The sequence below is a fragment of the Saccostrea cucullata genome, unplaced genomic scaffold, assembly GCF_032062105.1.
Source record: "Saccostrea cucullata isolate Sc308-1 unplaced genomic scaffold, CSIRO_AGI_Scuc_v1 ctg706, whole genome shotgun sequence".
In the NCBI taxonomy this organism is placed as follows: Eukaryota; Metazoa; Mollusca; class Bivalvia; order Ostreida; family Ostreidae; genus Saccostrea; species Saccostrea cuccullata.
Genome location: NW_026918737.1, coordinates 93,653 through 118,974, shown reverse-complemented (window position 1 = coordinate 118,974; position 25,322 = coordinate 93,653). Strand labels below are relative to the sequence as shown.

At 30.8% G+C, this 25,322-nt stretch overlaps 3 protein-coding genes across 5 annotated transcripts; all 3 read left to right on the top strand.

The window, feature by feature from the left end:
• The first annotated feature begins 208 nt into the window (after nt 1-208).
• On the top strand, nt 209-23,786 carry LOC134270204 (neurogenic locus Notch protein-like). 3 transcript variants are annotated; one of them, XM_062752408.1, is made up of 12 exons: nt 209-315; nt 414-472; nt 20,069-20,202; nt 20,321-20,614; nt 20,776-20,974; nt 21,090-21,125; nt 21,240-21,350; nt 21,471-21,581; nt 21,663-21,782; nt 21,912-22,022; nt 23,411-23,527; nt 23,674-23,764. In XM_062752408.1, the coding sequence occupies exons 1-12, from the start codon at nt 245-247 to the stop codon at nt 23,712-23,714; spliced, it is 1,404 nt and encodes a 467-aa protein (XP_062608392.1). In that variant the 5' UTR covers nt 209-244; the 3' UTR covers nt 23,715-23,764. The 3 variants fall into 3 exon arrangements, with proteins under 3 accessions (XP_062608392.1, XP_062608379.1, XP_062608386.1); XM_062752395.1 differs by lacking the exons at nt 20,069-20,202; nt 20,321-20,614; nt 20,776-20,974; ... (5 more) ...; nt 23,411-23,527; nt 23,674-23,764 and adding exons at nt 564-688; nt 1,029-1,325; nt 1,434-1,632; ... (5 more) ...; nt 2,931-3,047; nt 3,203-3,262; XM_062752402.1 differs by lacking the exons at nt 209-315; nt 414-472 and adding exons at nt 19,459-19,726; nt 19,842-19,900 and having other exon boundaries at nt 23,674-23,786.
• LOC134270225 (mucin-like protein) lies at nt 12,765-14,907 on the top strand. Its single transcript, XM_062752419.1, has 6 exons — nt 12,765-12,861; nt 12,959-13,017; nt 13,238-13,371; nt 13,495-13,791; nt 13,884-14,082; nt 14,843-14,907. Exons 1-6 carry the CDS (start codon nt 12,809-12,811, stop codon nt 14,890-14,892), a joined length of 792 nt encoding a protein of 263 aa, XP_062608403.1. The 5' UTR covers nt 12,765-12,808; the 3' UTR covers nt 14,893-14,907.
• On the top strand, nt 15,139-17,346 carry LOC134270107 (fibropellin-3-like). The gene is made up of 6 exons (XM_062752287.1): nt 15,139-15,240; nt 15,791-15,901; nt 15,992-16,111; nt 16,279-16,389; nt 16,583-16,702; nt 17,206-17,346. The coding sequence occupies exons 3-6, from the start codon at nt 16,018-16,020 to the stop codon at nt 17,244-17,246; spliced, it is 366 nt and encodes a 121-aa protein (XP_062608271.1). The 5' UTR covers nt 15,139-15,240; nt 15,791-15,901; nt 15,992-16,017; the 3' UTR covers nt 17,247-17,346.
• Nucleotides 23,787-25,322: the final 1,536 nt, after the last annotated feature.

Below are 25,322 nucleotides of genomic sequence, written 5' to 3'. Positions count from 1 at the left end.
TCTTTTTATTTTAAAGAATATTTTCTAGAAGTCCTTGATGAAATAAGTCCACATTCCATAACTACAATAAGTATCGGAACCTTCAAAAGAGGCTTGCGTTCGAATTAATTATAAGCAAGAATATTTAATCTACTGTGCAATGCGACGACCTGATAAAATCTGCTAACATATTCTTATCGCTTTCTTGCATTAAGTCGCGGGAGAGGTTTCAGGAAATAGTTCGGGTTTTAAAGAATTGAATACAATGTTCTTTCTGTACTGTTCCATGATCCTGGGTGTACTCAAAAGCTGCATTTGTGTTTCAGACACCGAGAGGTTAGAAAAAGTTCTCACATAGTCTTAGCTACAATAATCATTTTATAATTTTTATTTTGATAGAATTTTTTTTCTTTCTTCTCTTTTTTTTCTTTTAGGTATATGTACGGACAGTCGAAGATGCACAAATCCCAGAGTTCTTTTGTGAGGGATTCATGTAAGAAAATTGTTTTTATTTACATTAAATTTTATATATTTAAATTCTTATAGAAAAGTACGATGTGTGTATGTTTTCCTTATCTACACAGTGCACTACACCTACCCACGCGGGTCTCTATCGAACAGCATTTCTGGGGATGACATCGCAAGTACAGCAATACGTGTTGGAAGAGGGATACCAATTGGATACAATAAAACGCATACATATGTATTTGTAAGGAACATTCCTAACATTTTTATAAGCCATGTTATAAAATTTTATTACTTGTCTCATCTCATCTCATAATTAATTACAAATGATAATAAATTAGAAGTTGTAACTGCCATTTCTAATCGTACATTGTTTGGCTTAATAAATGGATTGCAACAGTAAAATTGATCATACCAAATACGAAGCTTTTGAAACTTTCAATCGGTAACCGTTAAGGATTGAAAAAAATCATAAAAATTTTTTACTTGGAACATGGACTGGCAGAACAAAATATTCATTATTTATTAATTAATTTTAAAAATACTTCTGATTTTGTTTCAAACACGAATTTCTCTTGATCAAGGTTAGCACAAATGGACAAATACTTTTTGGAAACAACAACAGTTCCCCCAATCCTCAGAAGAATTATACAGGACCTGACATGCTGGCTCCCTACTGGACGGATCTACTGCCAAATGCAGGAAATAATGGATATGTCTTCTACAAAACATACGAAGCCAGTAATCCATTCGACCATTCTATCATTTCAAAGGCAGATTACGATGTCCTTTATAACAGTGGAATTTCACATTTCTCTGCAAAATGGGTATTGGTGGTCACTTGGTGGAACACGAAAGTAGTGGATTTTGCTGATGATGACGTAATTCTTTTTCCTTTCCCATTATGCATTATTTTAATTAATTTTAGGTCGGAGTTTGAAATCCATCTAAAAGCAAGTTAAATCGGTAAATTACAATCCTTATTTCAGCGTATAACCATACAGTGCATTCTAATGACGGATTTTGTTACAACATACGCTGTGTATAACTACATGAATGTAGATGTTGATCCATCCCATACTTCTCATAGGGTAGCCATTGGATATAAGACGAATGTGCAGACTTTTAGCAATTTTCATTCATTCAAAGATGATACATTCAGCATGAGCAATTTTCGAGGAAACACAGGTTTTATCTATATACAGTGAATTTACATATTATTGGTGACATTTTGTTATCTCATGTACTGCAGTTTGAAAGTTTCATGTTTTCATGCAGGGGAACATGGTGTTTGGTTTTACGTAATTGCGGACGGTAAATAAACATCTTTATTTCCATATAGCCCTCTATCATTGCTATAGCAGTACTATTTTACCTTTTTTCATTCCTGAGATAATACAACATCATTAAGTAATTCATTCCAAATTTAAGATAATGATTGTAAGTGGAAACCTTGCCAAAACGGAGGAAGTTGTGTTGAAAAATATGGTGGATACTCATGCGTGTGTACAGTTGGTTTCGCGGGAGTCAACTGCGAGAACGGTAACTTAATTTTGAAATTTACATTGTGCATTTATTATTTTAATTGCTTTTTTGATGCTTTATCATATAATTGCTTTCTTTCTCTTAATACAGATATCAATGAATGTCTAACCTCGCCATGTGTCAATGGAACTTGTGTTAACAATCCAGGATCCTATACATGTGCTTGTTATCCGGGTTTTACAGCAAAATTATGCGATCAAGGTAGGGAAAAATAAAACATAAGCAACATTTCTATGTGGATATTGTTCTTTAATCAAGTGTAATATTCTTTTATTTCATTCATGACAGATATCAACGAATGTAATAATGCAACTATGCCCTGCCAAAACGGCGCAACATGTATCAATAACATAGGATCATTTACTTGCACGTGTGCACCAGGATGGACAGGAAGGCTTTGTGAACAAGGTGAATTGATATTTTTAACTTTCTTTGGAATTGGTTATAAGTGAATATGAAACAATAATAATTTTATTTGTATATTCATACATCTAAACATATTTGTAATGCAAAATCATTTCATACCCAGACTGATTTTGCCTAAATTTAGAATATTTTTTAAAATGAAAACGTGTGCAGTATTCTTTAATTATATTCATTATAATAATGTACGTATATCTAATCTTCATAAATATAATTTATTGACTCTGTGACTCGTTATTTTCTTTATTTCTAGACATTGATGAATGTAATAAGGGTCCATGTGTCTATGGGGCATGTGTCAATACAGCAGGATCTTATCATTGCAAATGTGAACCCGGAATACAGGGACAACATTGTAACGAAGGTTAGTAAATGAAGAAGGAAGACACTTTGCCAACTTCCTTGGGCTATACGTAATAAATGTATATTATAATATATTTCAATCATATACATGTACGTTATTCTTTATAATAAGAAAATTTCCAAAACTTAATGTATTGCCATAATTTTGTTTATAGATGTTGATGAGTGCCATGGCAACCATCCTTGCCTCAACGACGGTATTTGTGCGAATACTATAGGTACCTTCCAATGTAGATGTCCACAGGACTATTCAGGATTGACATGCAATTTCGGTAATTTTACAATATAAATATACTACTAAGTTGTTGAACTTTGCATTTTTATTGATTTTATATTATAATGTCCATTTAATTTTTTTAAAAATTGAAAAAAAACCTAAGTGTAACAGAAAATTGAATTAATCCATGCACTCTTTATTATTTTTCAGAAACAAGCAAGATACATCAACATAGTTCCGGTTTGCATATAAATAACAAATAAAATTGATTGCCTTTTAGAGTTGATGATGCTTTAGCATGTAAATGTTTTGCAGTGTTTCAAGGTTCTTTTTACGTTAATAGGTGCCGAAAACTATGGGGTGACGTTTTGGTATGTACTGCCAAAAAGTGATATAACCTATTCGAATAGGTGATATCACCTATTCGAATGGGTTCATGATATCACCTATTCAGATTTTGAATTCGAATAAGTGATATCACCTATTCAAATAGGTGATGTCACCTATTTGATTTGAATTGGTGATATCACCTATTCAAAAAGGTGATATCACTTATTCGAATAGGAAGGGAATACTTGATATCACTTATTTGAATTAGTGATATAACCTATTCAAATTGAATAGGTGATATCACCTTTTCGAAAAGGTAATATCACCATATCATTTTAAGTAGATGATATCACTTATTAGAATAGGTGATATCACTTATTCTAATTATTTATGAAATAATAACAGCTCCCAAGACTATATAGGTCCCAATATCTTATTTACCTTCATTTTTTCGTTTTATAACTCATCATTCTTGACAATAGATTACAGTTTTGCATTTAATTTTAATCAACCCCAGTAGAAATTGTAGTTTGTTTTGCTCACAAATTAATTTATTTCACTTATCTATCATGTAGTCTTTAAGAAAAATTGAATTAACGCATGAAACTGGGTAGTCCGAATTTTCTTGGTTCCAGTGGTAATCTATATATTATATTGAGCATTCATTTTTTATTGTTGTAAAAAATTCAAATAGGTGATACCACTTATTCGAATTGGTGATATCACCGATTCAAATTGAGTAGGTGATATCACCTATTCAGCACGAATAGGTGATATCACTTATTCGAATAGGTGATATCACCTATTCATTTCCATTCTGTGATATCACCAATTCGAATATGTGATATCACCTATTCGAATAAGTGATATTACCTATTCAAATAGGTGATGTCACCTATTGAAAATAAATGGGTGATATCACCAATTTGAATAGGTGGTATCACCTATTTGAATTTTTTACAACATATCACCTATTCGAAAAAGTGATATCACCTATTCAAATATTCAAACAACTAATAGAAATGTTCCGGTCATAAGTCCTAATTAATAACTCGAACTGTAAACAAACAAACTACTGGTCTACATGACTAAAATAATTTCTCTACTTATAATACTGTCCTGTCCGGACGCGCGAGTCTTTATAAAAATTAGCATCATCCACTACAAGATCTATCATCTTGAATACCTTAGACTCTTTCAGAAGATATGGTTCAGAACGTACTAACAACCCAAAGGGATGAAGATTCAAGTGTGTCGAAATGCTGAAGTTGGGTCCTATATATAACCCTCTATCACCAATCAGCGTTTGTCCTTTTTGTCCGGAAAATTAATAACCAATCCAAACGCTGTACGGATCTATGGAAAATCCGAACAATATCCAATCTCCGGACAAGCAGAATTAAAACCCTTAATAAACATTTAATAAACAATACAAGACCTTGTCCGGATTACTTTAATTATATGGACACTAAAATACGTAATTAGTTTAATGAATGAAATTATCCAAGACTTCGTAGTTTTATTATAAAAATCAAGTTTCGAATCTAGGCGCCTTCAGAAGTAGTGCGCGTAGCGATATACGCAAGTACGGAAGTGCGACTTCACAACATAGTGCCTTGGATAGATCGATAAAATAAGACAATAGTTCACCATCGTAAGGTAAATAAGGGACAAAAATATTGGTCAGCATCGTATTACAATAATTCAAGAATAAAATAATGTACAACATGGTTAAATAATGAGAAATCAAGCAGCAGAATCACAGGTGACAAGATGAGTAGTGAAGCGGTCAATCAGACGAAGGAAACGCATGATAAAGTACACAAGAAGTTCGCGAGCGGTAAAATGACGATTTCACATAGATGTAAGTAAAAGAATACGCTGGTACTGAACAGAGATCAATAACCGGTAATTATAAACAACTGCAATCTGTTTAAATGTATTATTTAACCGTATTTACGAAGAAACTTAGAGAATTAAATTTGTAAACAAACTATTGAAAATGGGGGATGTTATCAAAACACGATCGGTAATACAGCAAGTTTTGTAAACAAAATCTGAATAAAAATAAGACATATTAAATGCTGCTTCAGCTTAATTAATAACTTTAAAGTCATGTACTATGATTATAGTGTGTCTCCATTCAGAATAAATTAATTGTAAACAATACAAGAGTAAGCACATGAACAGCTGATGAAGGTCTCACATATTACATAATGTTCATTTTTGCTGAAACTTCCTATTGGAACAAGGGTTGAGTCGAAATATTCCTCATAGAATTTATAACCATTCTAAACTTCTAATTCTAATCCATATGATAGCTACATGTGAACGACATTAATCAGTGTTTTGTGTTTATTTCATGAACAGCAGGGTAGGTTAATATTAAATAGTTAGATTTAATAAATAATTGAGGATTAATTAAAACAAGTGCAGTTATTAAAAAAATGACTATATACGCCATATGCTACACGCATTACGATGAGAGCATGTAACCACAAGATCAACGCGGCGAAAAATCACTGGACCTTAATAAATGAGTTAATGTAGGTAGACGAAATAATATCCTTCCACATCTTCAGAAAGTTCAAAAGTTAATATTTAAATGATTTTTTAAAAACAAAATGTCGATAAAAACTCATATGCAATTGATAATGCAGGTAACAAATACATGTGGTAACATTAGTTACGCACGGGTAAACAAAACCCACGGCCCACGTGTTTTGATTGATAAAACAAGTAGAGTTTTCTATCAAAACAGCTTTTTATTAATAAATACAGGTTATTAATCTGGTGATTTGAATTAAAAGTAAACCGTGATAATTAATATAATTGAATTACAAGTACTACTCGTAATTACTGAAATGACCATGCACTGCACGTACATCTATAAAAACCTATCGTAGTATATTCTCAAATTTCCAAATAAAACATGGATATTATTGAATATTTATTCACTGTTTCTTGAATTCACGGATTTATTAACGCCACGAATATAGCGAATATTAACACCGCGAGTTATTTTTCCCCTATACAGTAATCAGCCCGGGGATAAGAAATGCTGGTTATATAGTCCATTGAAAGAGGATCAATTTCTTAAACTGATTTCATTCTAAATTCCTTGAGCCTTTTTTCCAGAAACACATTAAACTGATAGAATCACTCAACCATTACTACGATTGGGGGATAGTGAAGTTCTTCTGAGGGGACAAAATTCACGGTCCCTGACGAAAGAGCGTATATAATATTATTTTGTTTATTCAGGCATTAATCAAATACAATACAAATCATAATACAATTACAATTTAGGAGTGCTTAAGAGTTTTGGTACATACATGTAACTTTCACAGTTACTAAACAGCAATCCGGATATCACAGTTATTATAAATGATCTCAGAACCTTTTGCCTTTTTTACAAAAAATCTTACCACTAAGACGAAAATTTCCCCCATCCGCTAAAAAGTACATATGCTGTAAAAGATCACAAAACTCTAATTTTTCCTTTTTGACAACATTGTAAATAATATATATATATATATATATATATATATATATATATATATATATATATATATATATATATATATATATATATATTTCAAAACAAAATGAAAAATCGGTACAGTTTTTGGTATATTTAAATGTAAAAATCCAAAAATATCACAAAACATTTACTGCAAGCGCTGTCACCATGTTCGGCTCTTCAGGGAGTTATACAAATGTCAGGTAGGTTACCTGGTAACGTCAAAAGCTATATATTCAGGTATTATTAAACAAAGAATTATAGGGTTGTGAAATTTTTATCTTAGTCTTAAGATCTTTTGTGAAAAAAACCACAGATCTTATCACATACGAGGGCTGTTCAATAAATAATGTCCTGAACTGTATGACATACAATACAGATATAATATGACATTAAACTTGACTTTCTCTCATTATTGAATCTTTACTGAATTTAAAACAGTTTATGTGACCACTTTTCATCACATAGCTACATCGTGAGAAGCTGGGAAACAAGGGCTTTTCGAGACACTGCATTATAAATGAAAGGTAAAGAAACAGTAAACTAGAGTGAAAATAAAGGCTACATTAAAGCTGCTGTAAAACTTGTTAAAACTCCCAAAGAAATATTCACTGAAATATGTGTCATTTACAGCAACCGATGCCTGTTTTATAGACAAATGAGCAGGTGGATTTCAATAATAAAAAATTATATTATGGGCATCAAAAATGGGTACCCTCCTTGCCAACAAAAATTATAACAACTTATGTACTGTTTGCCAAATTTCAACAAATATTTGACGATGTATGATTGACTTAAAGAAACATAGCACATTTAATAGACATCATATCGGGAGTATTTTACACTGTTTTTAAGAAACGTTTGACAGTAAAAAAACGTAGTACTCAAAGGTCACCCTATAATTTGAAAAATGAGTGAAAACGACAGTATGTACGAAAGTCTTAACAATTCTTTTAAAATATCAGTAATTATAGTTATCCACGTTTGTTTTATATTCAAAAAGATATTGGAATATGAATCTATTGCTTAAAATCATCAAAACAAAATTTACCATGAAATGTACTTGATAAAAACGGCGAAGGTCTGACAAAAGCAAAGTAATGCAAGAGCACAAAGACAGATTTATATGCAATTTTCTTAAATATAAGTGGTATTGTTGTTTAAATTCGTATTCGGGGAGACAGTTTAATATCTGGAGGAGTCTAGAAAGCAATTTTTTTGCAAAAAAATCGAAAGGTTTATCAGACGCAGGACCCAGAATCAGGAATCCACTATATTGAATTTCTTCTTGACAGCATTCAAACCCGCATGCCCTGAAGAGAAAGGGGTTTTAGGGATAAACAGAAAGTTAATGTTTTTTCACATTAACAATATTTGGTAGATCTTTGACCTTTTGACTTGTTTCTATTTCCAAACTTGAAAAAAAAAACACCTTTCAGAAGGAAAAAAACAAGTCCAGGAATCATTGGATCTGCCATTTTCCAGTATACTAAGGGTCATACCCAAAAATGAGTTCTAAAAACAATCAGAAATTGGATAAAAAATGTTACTGACATGTGTTTGAATTAAAAGAGATTAATAAGTAAAATCATGAAAACTAAATCATTGAAAAGCGTCGTTTGCTTCTTTCTGAGCACCGAGGACATTATTTATTGAACAGCCCTCGTATATCACATATAATATAAATTAATATACTTAATCAATATTTTGCCAAGAAAACTCATGAAGGCAATATATATATTTTTATTTCCACTTGGGACCTAACTTACAAATTGATTATATTTGACTTAAGATATTTTAAGACATGCTTATAAATATACTATATTTTAAATGCCTTTTCCCTCCTTCGACCTTATTTTTCTTCAAGCCTTTAAGTGTATTTCATCTTAAAAAAACCCCCATAAAATTGACGCTTTATTAGAAAAATCACACCAGCGGTGTCATAAAATGCCGTGGGTAGACCTTTTCTTAAATAACGCGTTGTTTCGTTATGTTTTTGATTTTGGAATGGAGTGCTTTTTGAATGTGTAGTTGAATAATAATGTATGATAAAAAGATAAAATCACCCCTTCTCAATATAAGGGCTCAAATAATGTCGCCTCATTTTCATTTAAAAGAAATACCACTGATGTAATTTTTAAATCAACATTATAAATAGTCATATAACAATGAATAAGAATTCATATAATTATCGATCTGAAAGGGTATTTAAGGAGTTCCAAATTCAAATATAGTAGCCTATTTGAAATGTACGTTACTGTCGCCGAGGCAAATATTATTCTGAATCCCCTCTGTGTAATATATAGTTTTGATTCTTAAGTAAAAATTTTCTGATAAGTTAAACCTTGTATCATATATATTTCTTTTCATTACAATAAATACATTTTCTTTGTGATAATAAATAATTTTTATTGTGCAATGTCCCTGTCGCTTAATTTTATTTCAACCACATTAAAAGCAAACACAAAGATTATACACCTGATAGTTTTGTTCTCCTTTACTAATTGATGGGCTAAATTTGAGATTTCAATAGATTAATTACTCCTACTTAGATAATGTAACATGAAATTGAACAATTGGAGCAACTTTTTTAAATATGTTTACGGAATGAAAGACATTTTCAATCGTAGAGATAAGAAAGAAATGTACGTTACCTATATTTTTCCATTAAGAATATATATTAAGTAGAAAATATGAGATGACTCAGAGTAAGCAACCCCTTGTACCCTGCAAACTGGCAAAGACGTTTTGCTTAACACAATTAAAAATTATTTTTTACATGAAAAGTTATCATTTGAAATGTACGTTACTGAAATGTACGTTACCATGAAATTCAAATTAAGTGAATCTCGCACGAATTTTCATGTATTCTCATACTTTCACACAGTCGAATGTGTACACAAAGGAAAGTTTCAAAGGTTGGAGGTCGGCTAAATCCCAAAATTAATGAAAAGAAACGTTTCTGCTGAGGAAAAAAAATATATTAAGGTCAATTATATGTAAAATAATTTTGATACCTGGTATATATTTCTGAATACGAAACCTGTATGATCAATTCTTATGATATGCAAGTTCAAATAGTATCAATATATTGCGTGTCTAACGTATGCTTGTGGAAGAGAATTGATTTTTATATTTGAAATGTACGTTACGTATGGTAACGTACATTTCACGTATTTCTAACTGACATTTTTTTTAAATTTAGTCAATGAATTGCGTTTACACGAGCGAAACAAAATTATCGTTACAATCCATTTGACAACTGGCCACATAAATCCATCTAAATGCACCCCCAATCCTCGTAAATGTTTTAGACTGTTACCACATGCTAGAAAATTTATTTCTAAGTGTCTTAAATTCATCTTTGGCAACCTTATTGCAATTTGTTTACTTTTAATATGCGACTTTTCGTCAATATTATAATTTAATTGTTGTTGATAATCTAAACAAGGTATGCATAGGCTTATAATTGGTAAAAAAAGAAACAAAAAATTGAAAAAAAGAAACAAATAGGCCTAAACCCAGAACACAAGACGGTCACGTACCTTTCAAATACTGAAAGGCACACAATACTCAGTTTTGTTTGAATCATTGCATTTTGGGTTATATTTTTCCAGATCTGCTGAAAAGCACGTATGTTTGTGTTTTGAAAAACGATGTTGCAACATATTAAATGAAATTGTTAACATACTGTCGATGGATATATTCGGAATAGATTTATGTTCAGTTTCCATGGCCAAACACGAGCATATGTTAGATCATAGCAAAATACGTCTGACTCTTATATTTTTTTGTCTGTACCCTTGCACACAGGTAGAAGTAACTAGGCTACGACCGGTGTCAATTTCAGCGAAACAGCACAAAAGAATGGTAATGAACTGAGGTGGAGGGGACTCTCCAATAATATGTGAAATGAACGTTACCGAAGTGACGTGACATTCATGTAGTTAATGACAAATAACCTCGTTTGTTACATTATGATTTCTTATATTACTGCCTTAAAACGCTTCATTGAAATGAATTTTATGTCAATAATTGCTTTTTTTCAAAATTTTCTTATTACTAATTTACAAATTACAAGCTTGAAATGTACGTTACCTACTCATATTCTGAGGCAATTGTATCTTTATAGTGGTGTTTGCGACATATAACACAATGTGATTACATAGAGAATCCTTTTTTTAATAAACTGAATCAAAACAATGAATTTTTAGATGAATTTTAAGCTTTTTATTAAACAGAAATATATCTTGAAATGTACGTTACATTTACGTAGTTTTCTAAATCGGCATGGATATATGTTAAAAAAGATAGTAACTAAAAAATAGAATTTTTCTACATGTACATGTTAAGTTCCAGTATCTATAAAAAATGACAAGATTCCAAACTGATCGCTCTAAACAAAACAGAGAGAAGAATTTAAAGCATATATTTAAAAAAAAATTTTATACATCTGGATCAAAAAGTAACCTTTGTTTTTTGAAAGGAAAAATCAAACGCACGTTCGTTTGCCGAGGAAATATGTTGCTGACAGAGTTGGTAGGATGTGCTGGTGTTAAGATGAGCTATTCCAATTGTGATTTTAATGACTACATTTTTTTTACATATCTTTTTGGACATTGAAGAAAGAGTAACGTACATTTCAAGCTACATTTTTGAATAAAATCACCCTCTGCTTTATCGTCTTGTCATTATTCCTTGTATTATAATTTGATGAAAAAAAATCTGGAAACAAAATCTTCAGATACTTTCTTTCAAAGGTAATTGATAGAAAAATTGTTTTCTTGAACTTCATTTTTTAAAAAATCAGAGAGGCATTTGTGCCCTTATATTGAGAATGGGTGAATATCGTTAAGCTTCAAATCAGTGGAAGGTCGGGGGTCCTGTCCACAAGCACAGGAATATCAACGGTCTAGTTTAAAGTCAACATTTTGCAAAGTCTGTGATCGATACAAAGACCTTTTCAGCAAATATAATAATCAAATTGAACGGCGACTTATAAAGTTTTTTATGCAAGTTTTAGTCTATTATTTACACACTGAACTGTCTATACGGATTTCCCCGTATGTCAAATCATGCCAAGAACCATACAGTAAATAACATATGTATATAGTGGGTTTTTGATAGGTAAACAAGGGACCTTTAGTCATCCATGGCACCTGTTCCCTTCTCTTTTATTAAGCCCTAGTTTGTTTTGCCTTAAATGTGTGGTGTTTTCATGGACTTTTGAGCTTGATTTCTTCAGATTCCATTTATAGAAAGTAAGAAACCTAATTTTTAAAAATTCATTTTTCATAATCCTTTTCATTGTTGAAAGATTTTGTTTGTACTTCTCATTGGTTGATTTCCAAAAAGGAACGCAAATTATTTTGTATAATTTTACAGCCCCTTGACAACCAGCTTAATCATTTATCCAGTCTATATCAAATAGACATGTTAACCAAAAAAACATTATAAAACACCATAAACATTTGATATAAGATCTAACTATAAGGAAATCAAATAAATTCAAATTATAGATTTTATATCTATAAAAAGCAACATAAATTTATACAAAGTTGTAATTATTTTGAAATTATTATAAGAAATAGTTAACCTTTATCGATATAGGGTCAGTTTACGCTTTTTTATAATAGTGAACTTAATTAAGCATAAAATAGACGTGTTAACAAAAGACCAATATAAAACAACAACACATTTGGTTCATGTATGGGATGTACACTCTATAAAGGAAAGGAAAGGACTCGTAATTCAAATATACGGTAATATATTTATGATAGGAACAGTTATAGCGCCTGAAATTTTCTAAAGTGTCAAACAGTGACACTTTTAGATTATTCGAAATTCAAACTACTACGCTTTAATTTTCTTTACAATGCACGAGTGCGACCTGATATAGTCTTATCAGTTTAGTGCACTTTGGTACCAACGTATCTTGCAACTTTGAATCTACTGCTATCAATATGGGCTTAATTCATTTTGCTTTGGTTTTGGTGTTCTCATGTTGGACTGGAAGGTTTGAACATTTAACATTAAACCTCTTTAAAGTGGGATTTTTTTCTTTTACTGTAATTTTCTTGTAAGTTTGTTGATTTTTACCCTTTTCTCCATAGATTTGTATGTGGAAAAGAGTCATTTCATAAATCCAAGAGCTATTACGTTCGAGATCTATGTAAGACCGTGTTTTAACTAAGAATTCTTTCCTGTGTTTCATATCTGTTTTTAATTTCATTGAAAGTGTGTCAACATATATACTCGTATTATGCTCCTTAGTTCTTCTAGGAAGGTTTTAATGCCAACTCATTTTCTGAGAACTAAGCAAGTCGAAATAATAAAAAAAAATCTTGGCTCCGAAGAAGTATATCATACTTACATTCATTATATATTCATAGTACAATATACATACCCACGAGGATCTCTCTCTGATAGTGTAAGTGGAGATGACAAAGCGATTTCAGTTTATCATGTTGGGAGAGGAGCACAAGGAATACCCGTGGGATACAATAAAACATACACCGATGTATTCGTAAGAAATGTCATAACATCTTAAGAAGCTTAATGTTGTTTTTTTTTATTAGAAATACGTATCAAAAAACTTGCAACCGAATGTAACTGTATTAAAACAATAAATACTCATAATTTTGTTAAGGTCAGCACAAATGGTCAAATACTTTTTGGAAACAACAACAGCAGCCCTCGGCCGATGGCACATTACACAGGACCTGACATGCTCGCACCTTACTGGACAGATTTATTTCCAGTTGGTGGAAGCGATGGATATGTTTTCTATAAAACATACAGTTCTGACAGAGCTCAAGATCAAAGTGTTATTTCAAAGGCAGATTTTGCTGTTCTCTTCAACAGTGGGAATTCAGGATTTAACGCAAAATGGGTTTTAGTTGTGACCTGGTGGAATACTAAAGTGGTGGATTTTCCCGCAGATGATGTAACTAACTCTCTCTCTCTCTCTCTCTCTCTCTGGTATTTGAAAAGTTACTATTAACCAAGGTATAAAATATCTTTTATTATTTTTTTCAGCGAGTTACGATCCAGTGCATCCTTATGACTGATTTTGTCACAACTTACGCAATATACAACTATATGAACGTAGATGTTGATCCAAGCCATTCTTCGAAGAGCGTAGCTATTGGATATAAAACAAATATTCAGACATTTAGTAACGTTCATTCTCTTACAGACGACGTTTTCAGAATGAGTAATTTCAGAGGAAACACAGGTTTGTGGTTAAGGATTTTCATCATTATTGTTATCTTACAAAATTCACATATTTATAAATTCTCTTAATTGTGTGGTGCAGTTGTCAGAGTAGACTTCCTTAGGTTTTTAATTTTGTTTAAAAAATGATTCAAAATAAAACTTAATCAATGTAATTTTTCATCACGGTTGGCGTCATTTGAGAGTAAAATATTTAGAATACCATAGGCTATTGTGACATTGAACATTTTTAGCAAAACTCTGCAGAAATTTGGCAGTTTTCGTCTCTTTCGGAATGATTTATTCACTCTTGCTATCCTAAAATAGGCTTGGAAGCATTTTTATAACACATTCTAGGAAAAATCTTGAATTTGTCGCACTTTTGATAATTTTTCACAGCTTTTAATCAAGATGTTGGACATATGTTATTTGTCCTGTAAATACATTCAATATGTTCTCCGAGAAAAGACACTGATGATGTTTTATAGTACTAAATGATCTGCTTAATCGAATTTGGGAAGATTTCTACTATCAGAAATTACAAGCGTTTATCACTTAATCATAACAGTTATTCATGCCAGTGAATTAAAATATTAGTACATGATTTATGTTATAAAAAAATAATTCTGCTTCAAAATTCTATGAAAATTCTATAAAATAATGAAGCACCATGAAAACCCTTTATTATCTTGCATTTTAAATAATTATAATGATATATGTTGATTTTACACTCCAAGAGTTCTTTATCTGTATTTGACTACTAAAACCTTATTCTAATCTAGGAGAACGTGGTATTTGGTTCTACGTCATAGCAGATGGTATGTATCATTAGCTGCAAATTTCACTTTTTACCCCATATTTCAAAGTATGTTTTGCATTTATATTCTGCATATATTTCGTCTACTGGATCTAGCTCATTTTTACTTCTAGCAAGTATGAGTGTAAATGTTTGAACTTTTGGAATAATCAACTTTTTTAATAATTAAAATTTGAATTTTTTAATTATTTTATTTTATTTTATGTATTTATTTATTTATTTATTTTTACATTTTTATCATTTGACTTTTATTTCACGATTGTAAATGGAAGCCTTGCCAAAACGGAGGCAGATGCGTCGAACAATATGGGGGTTATAAATGCATTTGTGCAACTGGCTTTACTGGTGTCAACTGTGAAAATGGTAAATGTTTGCTGCTGACCCAAAGATCTGGGACCCGTTTTACCAAACAACTTACGACTACGACCAAATTCAATCTTGCAAATTTTTTTAACTTTCATTTTATAAAAATTTTATTGAATTTTAACACTAATTTTAACAATAATTTTTTGCAAATTTTTATAATCAATTAAATCTGTTGGTCTAATTCGAAATTTCTTTTTTATAAAACGAAACTCAGGGCTCTAGGATCTTATTATTATTTTTTGAAAATCTTATTCTTTAAACCGCTCACGGTAGCCTAGTGGTAGAGATTTGCTTCGGGAAGTTCTATTGATTTCATTGTGAAAACTCACTAATTTTTAATTTTTTTTAAAAAATCTTTTCTGTTCCTGGGTATGAAGTCTCAGTTCATTGTTATAATAAACATTTTTGAATGGGACGTTAAACAATATAAAATCAATTAATCTTCTTCTATATTATCCAATTCATTGTAATGACGTTTTATTACATTATACTCAGATTATTATTAAGGCTATTGAGTCTTCTGTTAATCGGTTGATTTTGCTTTTAGATATCAACGAATGTTTGGGTTCCCCGTGCTTCAATGGAACATGTATAAACAGCCCTGGCTCTTATACATGTGACTGTGATTCAGGATTCACGTCCAAACTTTGTGATCAAGGTATAAAAGTTAAATATTTGATGTGTTTGTCTTGTAATGATAGAGTTTACTACGTTGCAATTTTCATTATTTCTCTTTGATTCCTGACAGATATTAACGAGTGTGACAATATAACCATGCCCTGTCAAAATGGCGCATCTTGTCATAATGAAATAGGATCATTCTATTGCACATGCGCACCAGGATGGAACAGTACCCTTTGCGATATAGGTAGTAATATTTTATATAGTTCGACATACCTAGCTAATAGATCATTTATCTTGAAATATTATCAAAGGTAGCATTTTGTAATCATACATGACTTCAATTAATGAATGCATAGAAAACGTGATCAACTGATTGATTGAAGACTTTATTTTTCAATTCTGTGGCTTTAGACATCAATGAATGTGATGAGGATCCATGTGTATATGGAACTTGTGTTAATACAGCAGGATCTTATCGTTGTGTATGCAAACCTGGATTACAAGGACAACATTGTAACCGGGGTAGGTAAATGACAAAATTGTTTGAAAATCACATTTGAATTCACTTATTTTTTTTTAATTCATCTCAAATCTGATGTCAAAATATGCATATTCACTGTAAGTGAATCTTAAAAAAGATTTTTTAAAAAAACTTCATATGCAAAAAAGTGTAGGTAAATCAAAAGAGTTTAGTCAATGGTTTGATTATTTACAGATAAAAATGAGTGTCTTAACAACACATATCTGTGTGAAAACAATGGAACATGTGTGAACACTGTAGGCTCCTTCCGATGTAATTGCCGTTATGGGTTTACAGGGCTGACATGCAGTTTTGGTAATTATATTTTTACCTATAAAACAAATTATTTATATATATTGTTGAATCCTGCAATGCCCTTATATTACAAATAAAAGTGTCATATAGAAGAAGAGCAAGCCTTCCAAAGTAATTTCTAGAATTCAAAGAAACAAACATTAAGCAAGATAATGATGAAGGAGGGTCTGTTTAACAAAATGCATACACTATTAAAACTAGTGTTCAAAAATTGTTCATACTCATACTTATTTATATACTTTGGGATATATAAAAAAGTGTCCAATTTTGTTTCCATGGTTTAGAATTATGAGCAAAAGATTGTTAAGCTGATCGTGTAATTCAAATGCATAAAAATTTCTTTTACTCTCTTAGATATCTTGGAAATGGTGAAAACTCTAGCCAAATTGTGATTGATCTGTTCTCGGTTCAACATTGATATATACATGTATCAATAGAATTGTAATACTTATTTGACTGTATTGATCTACTTGTTTACCATCTTATGTTCTCTCTTCTTTCAGAATCACGCAAACTACACGCAGATCATAATGTTTTAGGTTAATAAATTTGGTCTTTTATTCTATGAACCATTAAAAGTTTTAAAGATTATGTGTTCTTATTTATTCATTTTCGAATGGTAATAGAAAAGGATTTGTACAGTTGGCTTATGTATATTAATTTTCTATATACATGTACATTTAAAGACAACAAAAACGTGAGATTTCTTGAAACGTTTAAAAAAAACGAAAGTTCGAATTTTATAAAAGTTCTAGTGTCTGTCCAAAGTTTAATTTTGAATCAAAACTTGGAGGAAGAAATAAAAATATCAGGCAAAGCAGTTGGAGTCACTGTCAGATTAAAACATACATATAAGTGTACATTCTAATGCAATTGTTTTGTAAAACACGATTTATATAAAAGTTTTAAGCAGTAAAACTGTCCAAGGTTTTACATTGTGACGTCAAACTTTGGAGGAAGAAAAACACAATATCCAAAATAAACAAATATTCAGGAAAAATAAGACGTAAATAAAACAAACAAAATGTACATTCATATAATATGTTTAATTCAGATTAAGGCGAAAAAATATTATTCAGTAAAAAATTGGTAACTCTTTCAAAAATATATATCAAAAACATTTTTTATTTATATATTTTTATTTATATTACTAGTATTTACATATAGTGATTTATATTCATATTTTCATTTCTTTTAATTTTTTGTAGGCACATTTGAAAAAAATCAACAAACAAAATATTAAAATTTATCATAATTGTTTTATAATCATCAACAAACGTAGTGGATAGTTATTTAAGTTTTGTTCAAATTAAGCACAGAAGGGGCTCAATGAGAAAGAGGGTAGGAGAGGTCTAATATTTTCGAAGTTATTTTGATCAGTCATGCAGTCTTCATGCCCTCCGTTATTTGAGTACGGAGATAATGCAAGTTAGAAACAAATTTTGAGAACGAAATCTTTATGTCCACAGAAGAACAAGATTGCAAACAGTCACACAAGGACCCAAATAAACAAATCTGTTGTTAGGGTTTGCTTTACTTGTCTGAGCTCTCAAAGCCAGACTAAAAAGGGAATTGTGATTGAGATAAGTGTTGAATAAAAATCATTTAATTTCATCAAAAATTATTGTTAAAAAAAATTAACGATATGTCAAAAAGTACCATTTGCGATGGTTTAATTCCATTTCTACTGTAAGAAATTAATTCAAAATTTCGTATAAGCATTTAAACGTTTTTAAAAATTAATAATAACATTCACTATGGGTTTACTTTTGCGGAAAAATGATAAATCGATAAACCATCGTGATTATTTGAGAGATCTATCAATAAGACAAAACAATCAGAAAGATACATTTGCATAAAATTAATAAAGGCGGTGGAGAGATGAATAATTTCTGATTAAAAAGTAAAATCTTTCCAAATGAAGAAAATCTTTAGTATAATTTGTATAACTAAGTAAATCTAGAAATTAGAAATAAAACATAAATCATTATATGAGGTCTTTGTTCTTGGATTATGGAGATAACAAACAGTGTTCAACCTCAAAGTCCATATGACAATACAAATCGGGGGGCGGAACAAACAAAGAAATTTGAAGAGACTTTTAATTAACAGAAGCATAATTAAATCTGTTGAGTTTTGACTTCTGTAAATAATTTGTGTTATGATATTTTTTAGTCAGTTTGTACACGCAATAAAACTCAATAGTTTTACATAAGTGAGAGAAAACTTGTGAGAAATGTGTTATGTTAGTGTGTCAAGGTTAGTCAGCTGGATTTCTATTGCGAAGTACTTCATACAAATCAAGAAATCATACCTGAAGAAAAAACTATCTACTTCATAAAGAGCTTATTTTTAAAAGTTCATGCAGCTAATTGGTAGCTAGACGTTCTAGTTGTGCTAATTTTGTAACGTTATGCAGAATTTTAGTTTTAAAAAAGGGTATGTCATAAAAATGTTGTAAACGAAAATATAAAGAGCATATATGCCCTTGAAATTTTCAACACAGGAACTCGAAAATATCATTTTTTTTTGCTATTGTTTATTATCTGTTTGATCTCTAATATATACATATTTATGACTTATAAATATTTACATATTTATATTTGTAGGACTCCATATCTCAATTTTTTGCAAAAACAATTTTCTTAGTTCTTTTCTGCAAAATCTTAAGGAAGTAATGATATGATTGTTATTGTATTCTGTAGCATTTGTAAAACAATATGGTAATAAAGTATCCAAAACATGGATATAAACTATATTTTAATGATAATTTAAGTTTTAAAAAAAGAAAAGAAAGGAAGCAGACCTCATGATAAATGCTTCAGTTCTCTTATCTCTATGTTAAGGAACAATACAAAAGTTCAAGACAACGACAAGAAAATTTACTCTTCTTATCGGTTTACAACACTTTATGTTAACATAAATTGCACTTGAACACACATATTTTCTTGTCATGCTTTTAGTTCAGAGTATCTTTATTTTGGGAGTGTTTAAATACTGCGTATGTTCGTCAGATACTAAGAGGTATGAAACTTTTCTTTATTTTTTGTGCCTTGAATTCTTATTTTAGTTTTGAATATTTTTACTATATGTTTTCCTTTAATTTTTTTTTCAAAATTATTATTATATTTTTTTCAAGATATATCCTTGGACAATCACAAAGACTTAAACCTACAGATCGTTCTGTTAGAGCATTATGTAAGATTTTGATAAATAAATTTTTAAAAATATTCATTTTGACGCTTTAAAATTCTCTTTGCTGACTTAGAATCTTTATAGTGCATTTAGTAATTTTATATAATTGCAATATCATGAATGCCCACGGTGAAAATACTTCTGATACTCAGTTAAATTTCTTGAATATAGTACAGTACACATACCCACGTGGATCCTTAGCACATAGCCTCGCTGCTGATGACCAATCATCTCCAGCAATACTTGTCGGTGATGGATCACATGGAATACCTATTGGATACAACAAAACATACCGAAATGTTTATGTAGGTGCCTTCTCAAAGTTTTTAAAAACTTTCAAATAAAGATAAATCAGAATAAAGTAGATCAATGTTATGGTCAATCTTACACTTTTATACGTATTGTGAATCAATTTTGGTTTAGGTCAGTTCAAATGGCCAGATAGTATTTGGACAAGAAAGCCATTCTCTACATCCAGAGAGGATTTATAAAGGACCGGACATGCTGGCACCCTATTGGACAGACCTGTATCCAACAGGTGGTGATAATGGCTATGTGTTCTACACAACTTACAGTGCTGACAATCCGTTGGATCATGTTGTGATTTCAAAAGCTAATTTTGCTGTTCTCTATAACAGTGGAAATTCGGGATTTTCTGCAAAGTGGGTTTTAGTTGTAACGTGGTGGAACACAAGAATAGTGGATTTTATCGAGGATGTAATCTCTCTCTCTCTCTCTCTCTTTCAGATTTCAATAGATTAATCAATCTTAGATTATTGGCATATTGCAGTTTTTTTTTTTACTTTCATAAATAATTACAAGTACATGTTAATCATTGCATCGTTAAATCAGCTTTTACAAATGTCTTTCTTTTACAGCGAATCACGATTCAGTGTGTTGTAATGACAGACTTTATCACAACATATACAATTTATAACTACATGGACGTAGATGTTGATCCGTCCCAGACCTCCAGACAAGTGGCCATTGAATATAAGACTAATCTGGCGTCATTTCGTAACGAAAATTCATTCAAAGCCAACGCTTTCAACTTGACTAAAGTTCGTGGAAATACAGGTTCTAGAAGATTTTTTCTTAATTTTCTCATTCAACTCCTTTCATGTGTTTTTCCTTTCCTTTTGTGAAAATGATCAGATCATCAGTTTAACGATTTATTATCCTGACCTTGCAGGTGAATATGGTATCTGGTTTTACACCCTAGCGGATGGTAAGTATAAGAGTAATCAAATACTTTTGTCTACATATACTAGTAAACACTTCATATGTTAGTTTTCTTTTTTCACCCTAATCTTTATTAACTAATTGTTTGGATTGCTTTCAGATAATGATTGCAAATGGAAGCTTTGTCAAAATGGAGGTTCTTGTATTGAAAAATATGGCGGGTACCAATGTTCATGCTATCCTGGTTTCACTGGAATTAACTGTGAAAATGGTAAAATTCTATATATATTTCATTGTTCTTAATGTCTCATGACTATCCAAGTTGTTTTCATTTCTTACAATCAATGTATTGTTGAAAGAATAAATTATGCATTTTGATTATACTATTCAGATATCAATGAATGTCTGGACTCTCCATGTTCCAATGGAACATGTGAAAATAATCCTGGATCGTACATATGTGGTTGTGATCTAGGTTTCACAGGGGAACTTTGCGACCAAGGTAAGAAAATACGTTTATCTGTCCTCCTTTCTGGTTTCATTTTTATATTATATACACAAAACTACTTTTTATCATTGACAGATATTAATGAGTGTAACAGTACAATAATTCCCTGTAAAAATGGTGCTTCATGTTTCAATGATATTGGGTCATTTAATTGCACCTGCGCACCTGGATGGAACGGAACTTTCTGTGATCAAGGTAGATAATTCTAACTTGTATTTTTCTTTTCTATCGTTGAAATGAGATTTTGTGCAAAATAGTAGACTGTTCCATCACAAACGTCATATTCATTAGCATAATTTTTGTGTTTTTTAACTTGATTTGTAGACATCAATGAGTGTGAAGAAGAGCCCTGTTTATATGGAACGTGTGTCAACACAGCGGGCTCCTATTATTGTAACTGCAGAGCTGGAATAGGAGGACAGCTTTGTGACGAAGGTAAATAGGATATATCGATTAGTGTGTGAACATGTATAACACAGAAAATGTAATAGTGGTTTATTTAGGATACATGTTTTAGCTATAGGAAGGTATTGTTCTACCGGTACTTATCATCATGACGTCACATTAACGTTGATGAGCCATCAAATTAATGAATTGAAATAACTTGAAATATAATCAATGATCAAAAAAAGGAAAACAATTACATATACTTCAAATTAACAAGGTTGGATCCTAGTATTCAAAGTCTTCAGTTTTTTTGTCATGTATATTTTGTCGCCAGCCTGGCGTAGTGGTTAGAGCGTCTGCTCTAGAGTCGCAAAATTAGGAGTCAATCCTTACATTGCGGGCTCGAATACCACTGTGGGACGTGGAGACCGGTCCTTCGGATGAGACCATATAAATCAATGTCCCGTGTCGCAGTAGGTGCTGGCACGAAAAAGATCCCTCCCAACTCAATGGCCCTGAGTGCCGAGTATATTTCAAAATTTGCCGCTCTCCGCTGGGAAGTGGTGGCGTCTCCATATGAGCAGAGACATATAAAACCATGGTTTTATATGTCTCTGATATGAGTGAAAAATTCTCGAGAGGGACGTTTAGCAATACACAATCAATCAATGAAGTATACTTTTAGTTTTTACACACATTAATTAAAAATCAAAACAAATATTGGGGGTCAATATGCTTCTTTTGGCAATGCAGTATATTTAATTTTTTTTTGAACTGAAATTTGTGTCTTCATCAAAAATCACGTATTCGACGTTTTTCCTCCAATGTTTTTATCCAAATAAATCAAGTCGTATTAGTCAGTTCAAAAATAAAGACACTTTGAAATTGTGATTAAGAACAGGTTTTAAATTACTTCGCATAATCAATTATATTGTGGGAGATATGAATTTGTGGGTGAATTTATTCCATGCAAATTAACTCCAACGACAGTTAAAGATTTCGAAGAATATTTATAAAACGGACGAAAGTTATTGTATATTTCAACATATTAGTCGAATAAGATTTTTCCTAATTACTTATTCATTCAGATGATATCATATTTTTACTTGGTATCATTTTTTAACTGATCACATCACATTTAAAATACTAGTAAGGGATAACTCTCATTTGAATGCACTTATTTGCTTTGGGTATGTAATTAAACTTAATTGTTTGACAATATCACATCACAATTTATGATATCGCAAATTCAGAATTGCATTAATAAAATCACCAATCAATTATTAGTGTCATGCTACTTATGAATTCATCATATTTCTGATTAATTTAGTGATACAAGTGAATAATAATATAATCTACATCACCCCATAACAATGATAATAAAAAAAACAGTAAGTAATGTGAAATTAAAATTGATAACAATTCCTCCATTTCAGATGTGAATGAGTGCGTGAATGCACACCCATGTGAAAATAATGGCACTTGTGTTAATACTCTTGGAACCTTCAAATGTACATGTACTCTGGGTTACGTTGGGTTGACTTGTAGTTACGGTATTGTATAGTCAAATACTTCTAAATTTATTTGTTTGATTTTGTTTTGTCCTAAAACTTACATGTAAAATTAATCAATTTTTGGTTAAAACAATGAATGGTTTCAATATACTGTATATATCTAATTGATTATTTTTTACTTTCAGAAAATAACAAAATTGTGGCTGATACGATTTCTTTATCATAGAAATTCTCAGAACTTGCTAATTTCTGATATTAAAACATAATTCCACTTTTAAAATATACTGTTTTTTTTTTTAGAATATAGTTTTGTTCTATCCTATACGTCTGTCTGTCTATCTGTTTGTCCGCAAAAACTTAAACCTTGCTTTATAACTTTTGAGTGGATGGGGCTATCATAATGGCTTCAATATTTCACATTTTTACATCGTTTATTTTGCCTTCAAATTATTCCTTTGGAAGGATTGATGATGTTATTTATTTACTATCAGTATATACTACACTATATACAAGTATTTGTTATTCCTTTTTTAAAAAATGTCTTTTTTGTCAAATCAATTAGAAAATATATATTGCAAAAAGTGTTTCAGTTGATGTGATGAGCTATTGACAAAGTCAATAAACATAGATCTATGTCACAAATATAAATGTACGAGGGGTGATCAAAAAGTTCGCGAACTATCTCTATATCTACAAAACCACAATTCAGATTGAAATAAAATTTGGTACACACATAACCATACACAAGTTCTATAAATAACATATGCTGAATAAAGTTTTGCTCCTTGTTTGTGACGTCACAATAAGAAAATGACGTCACTATGTAGGTCACTTGTGACGAAAAATGGTTGTCTCAGTCGTACTCGTTAAACAAATGACTGTACGATTTATTATACATCTTAGAAAGCCATTAGCTGTAGCATATAATAATTTGTACACAGTTGATTAAGACAAATGACTTCCTATAAATTCAATCAATGATTGGATTGATCGCTTTAGTAAAGGAAGCCAGATGGTTAAAAATGATACCGTTGCTTAGTGAAAGCAATTAAGCAATTTGTTTTCAAAGACGTCCAATTAACACTTTGAAAAATAGTTGAATATTTGAACAATAATATAATTATTAAATACCTAAGATATCGTTTACTTTAGATTTTAAACATAGTAGATATGTTAAGTACCAGTCCACATAAAAATCAGACAAAGGGTGATATATGAGGGTTCTCAGAATTTGATGATTTTCCGCTCATAGATTTATTTTGAAGTATGAACAATGTATGTAAAATGAAAAATGTTTTGAGTCTTGGTAACCATGGAAACCCGGCCAAAGAAATTTCCCTAGCAACCGGCGGATTTTTCAGTGTTGAAGGACAAAAAATCACCTATCTTTGAGGCTTCAAATAACACGTAAATACCACGAGAATTATTCTTACTTATGGGTGTAAAAAAGATACACATTTATTGTGTTCTAATAATGTAATAAAAAATATTCAGGTCTTAAGTCAATTCTGTGGTAGACATTGGAAGGTACACATGTTTTACAAGTTTTGCTGATTCAGCATTTTTCGTGATTTTGGCAATATTCAAGGCCAAATTTTAAAAATGGCCAGATTAATACAGTTGTTGCATGTATCTCACATAAAAACAGAGGTATTTCTCTTTTAGAATTTTAGAATTTGAAGTCAAATCCATGGGTTCTTTTGAAAATCGAATCTGTTGCCTAGCAAAAAAGAATGACCTTTTTGATGCATAAAATGAGTAAACAATGTAAAAAGTTTACGGAAAAATCAAATGAACCGTTATTTATGATAAACGAGATACAAATTTTAAAATA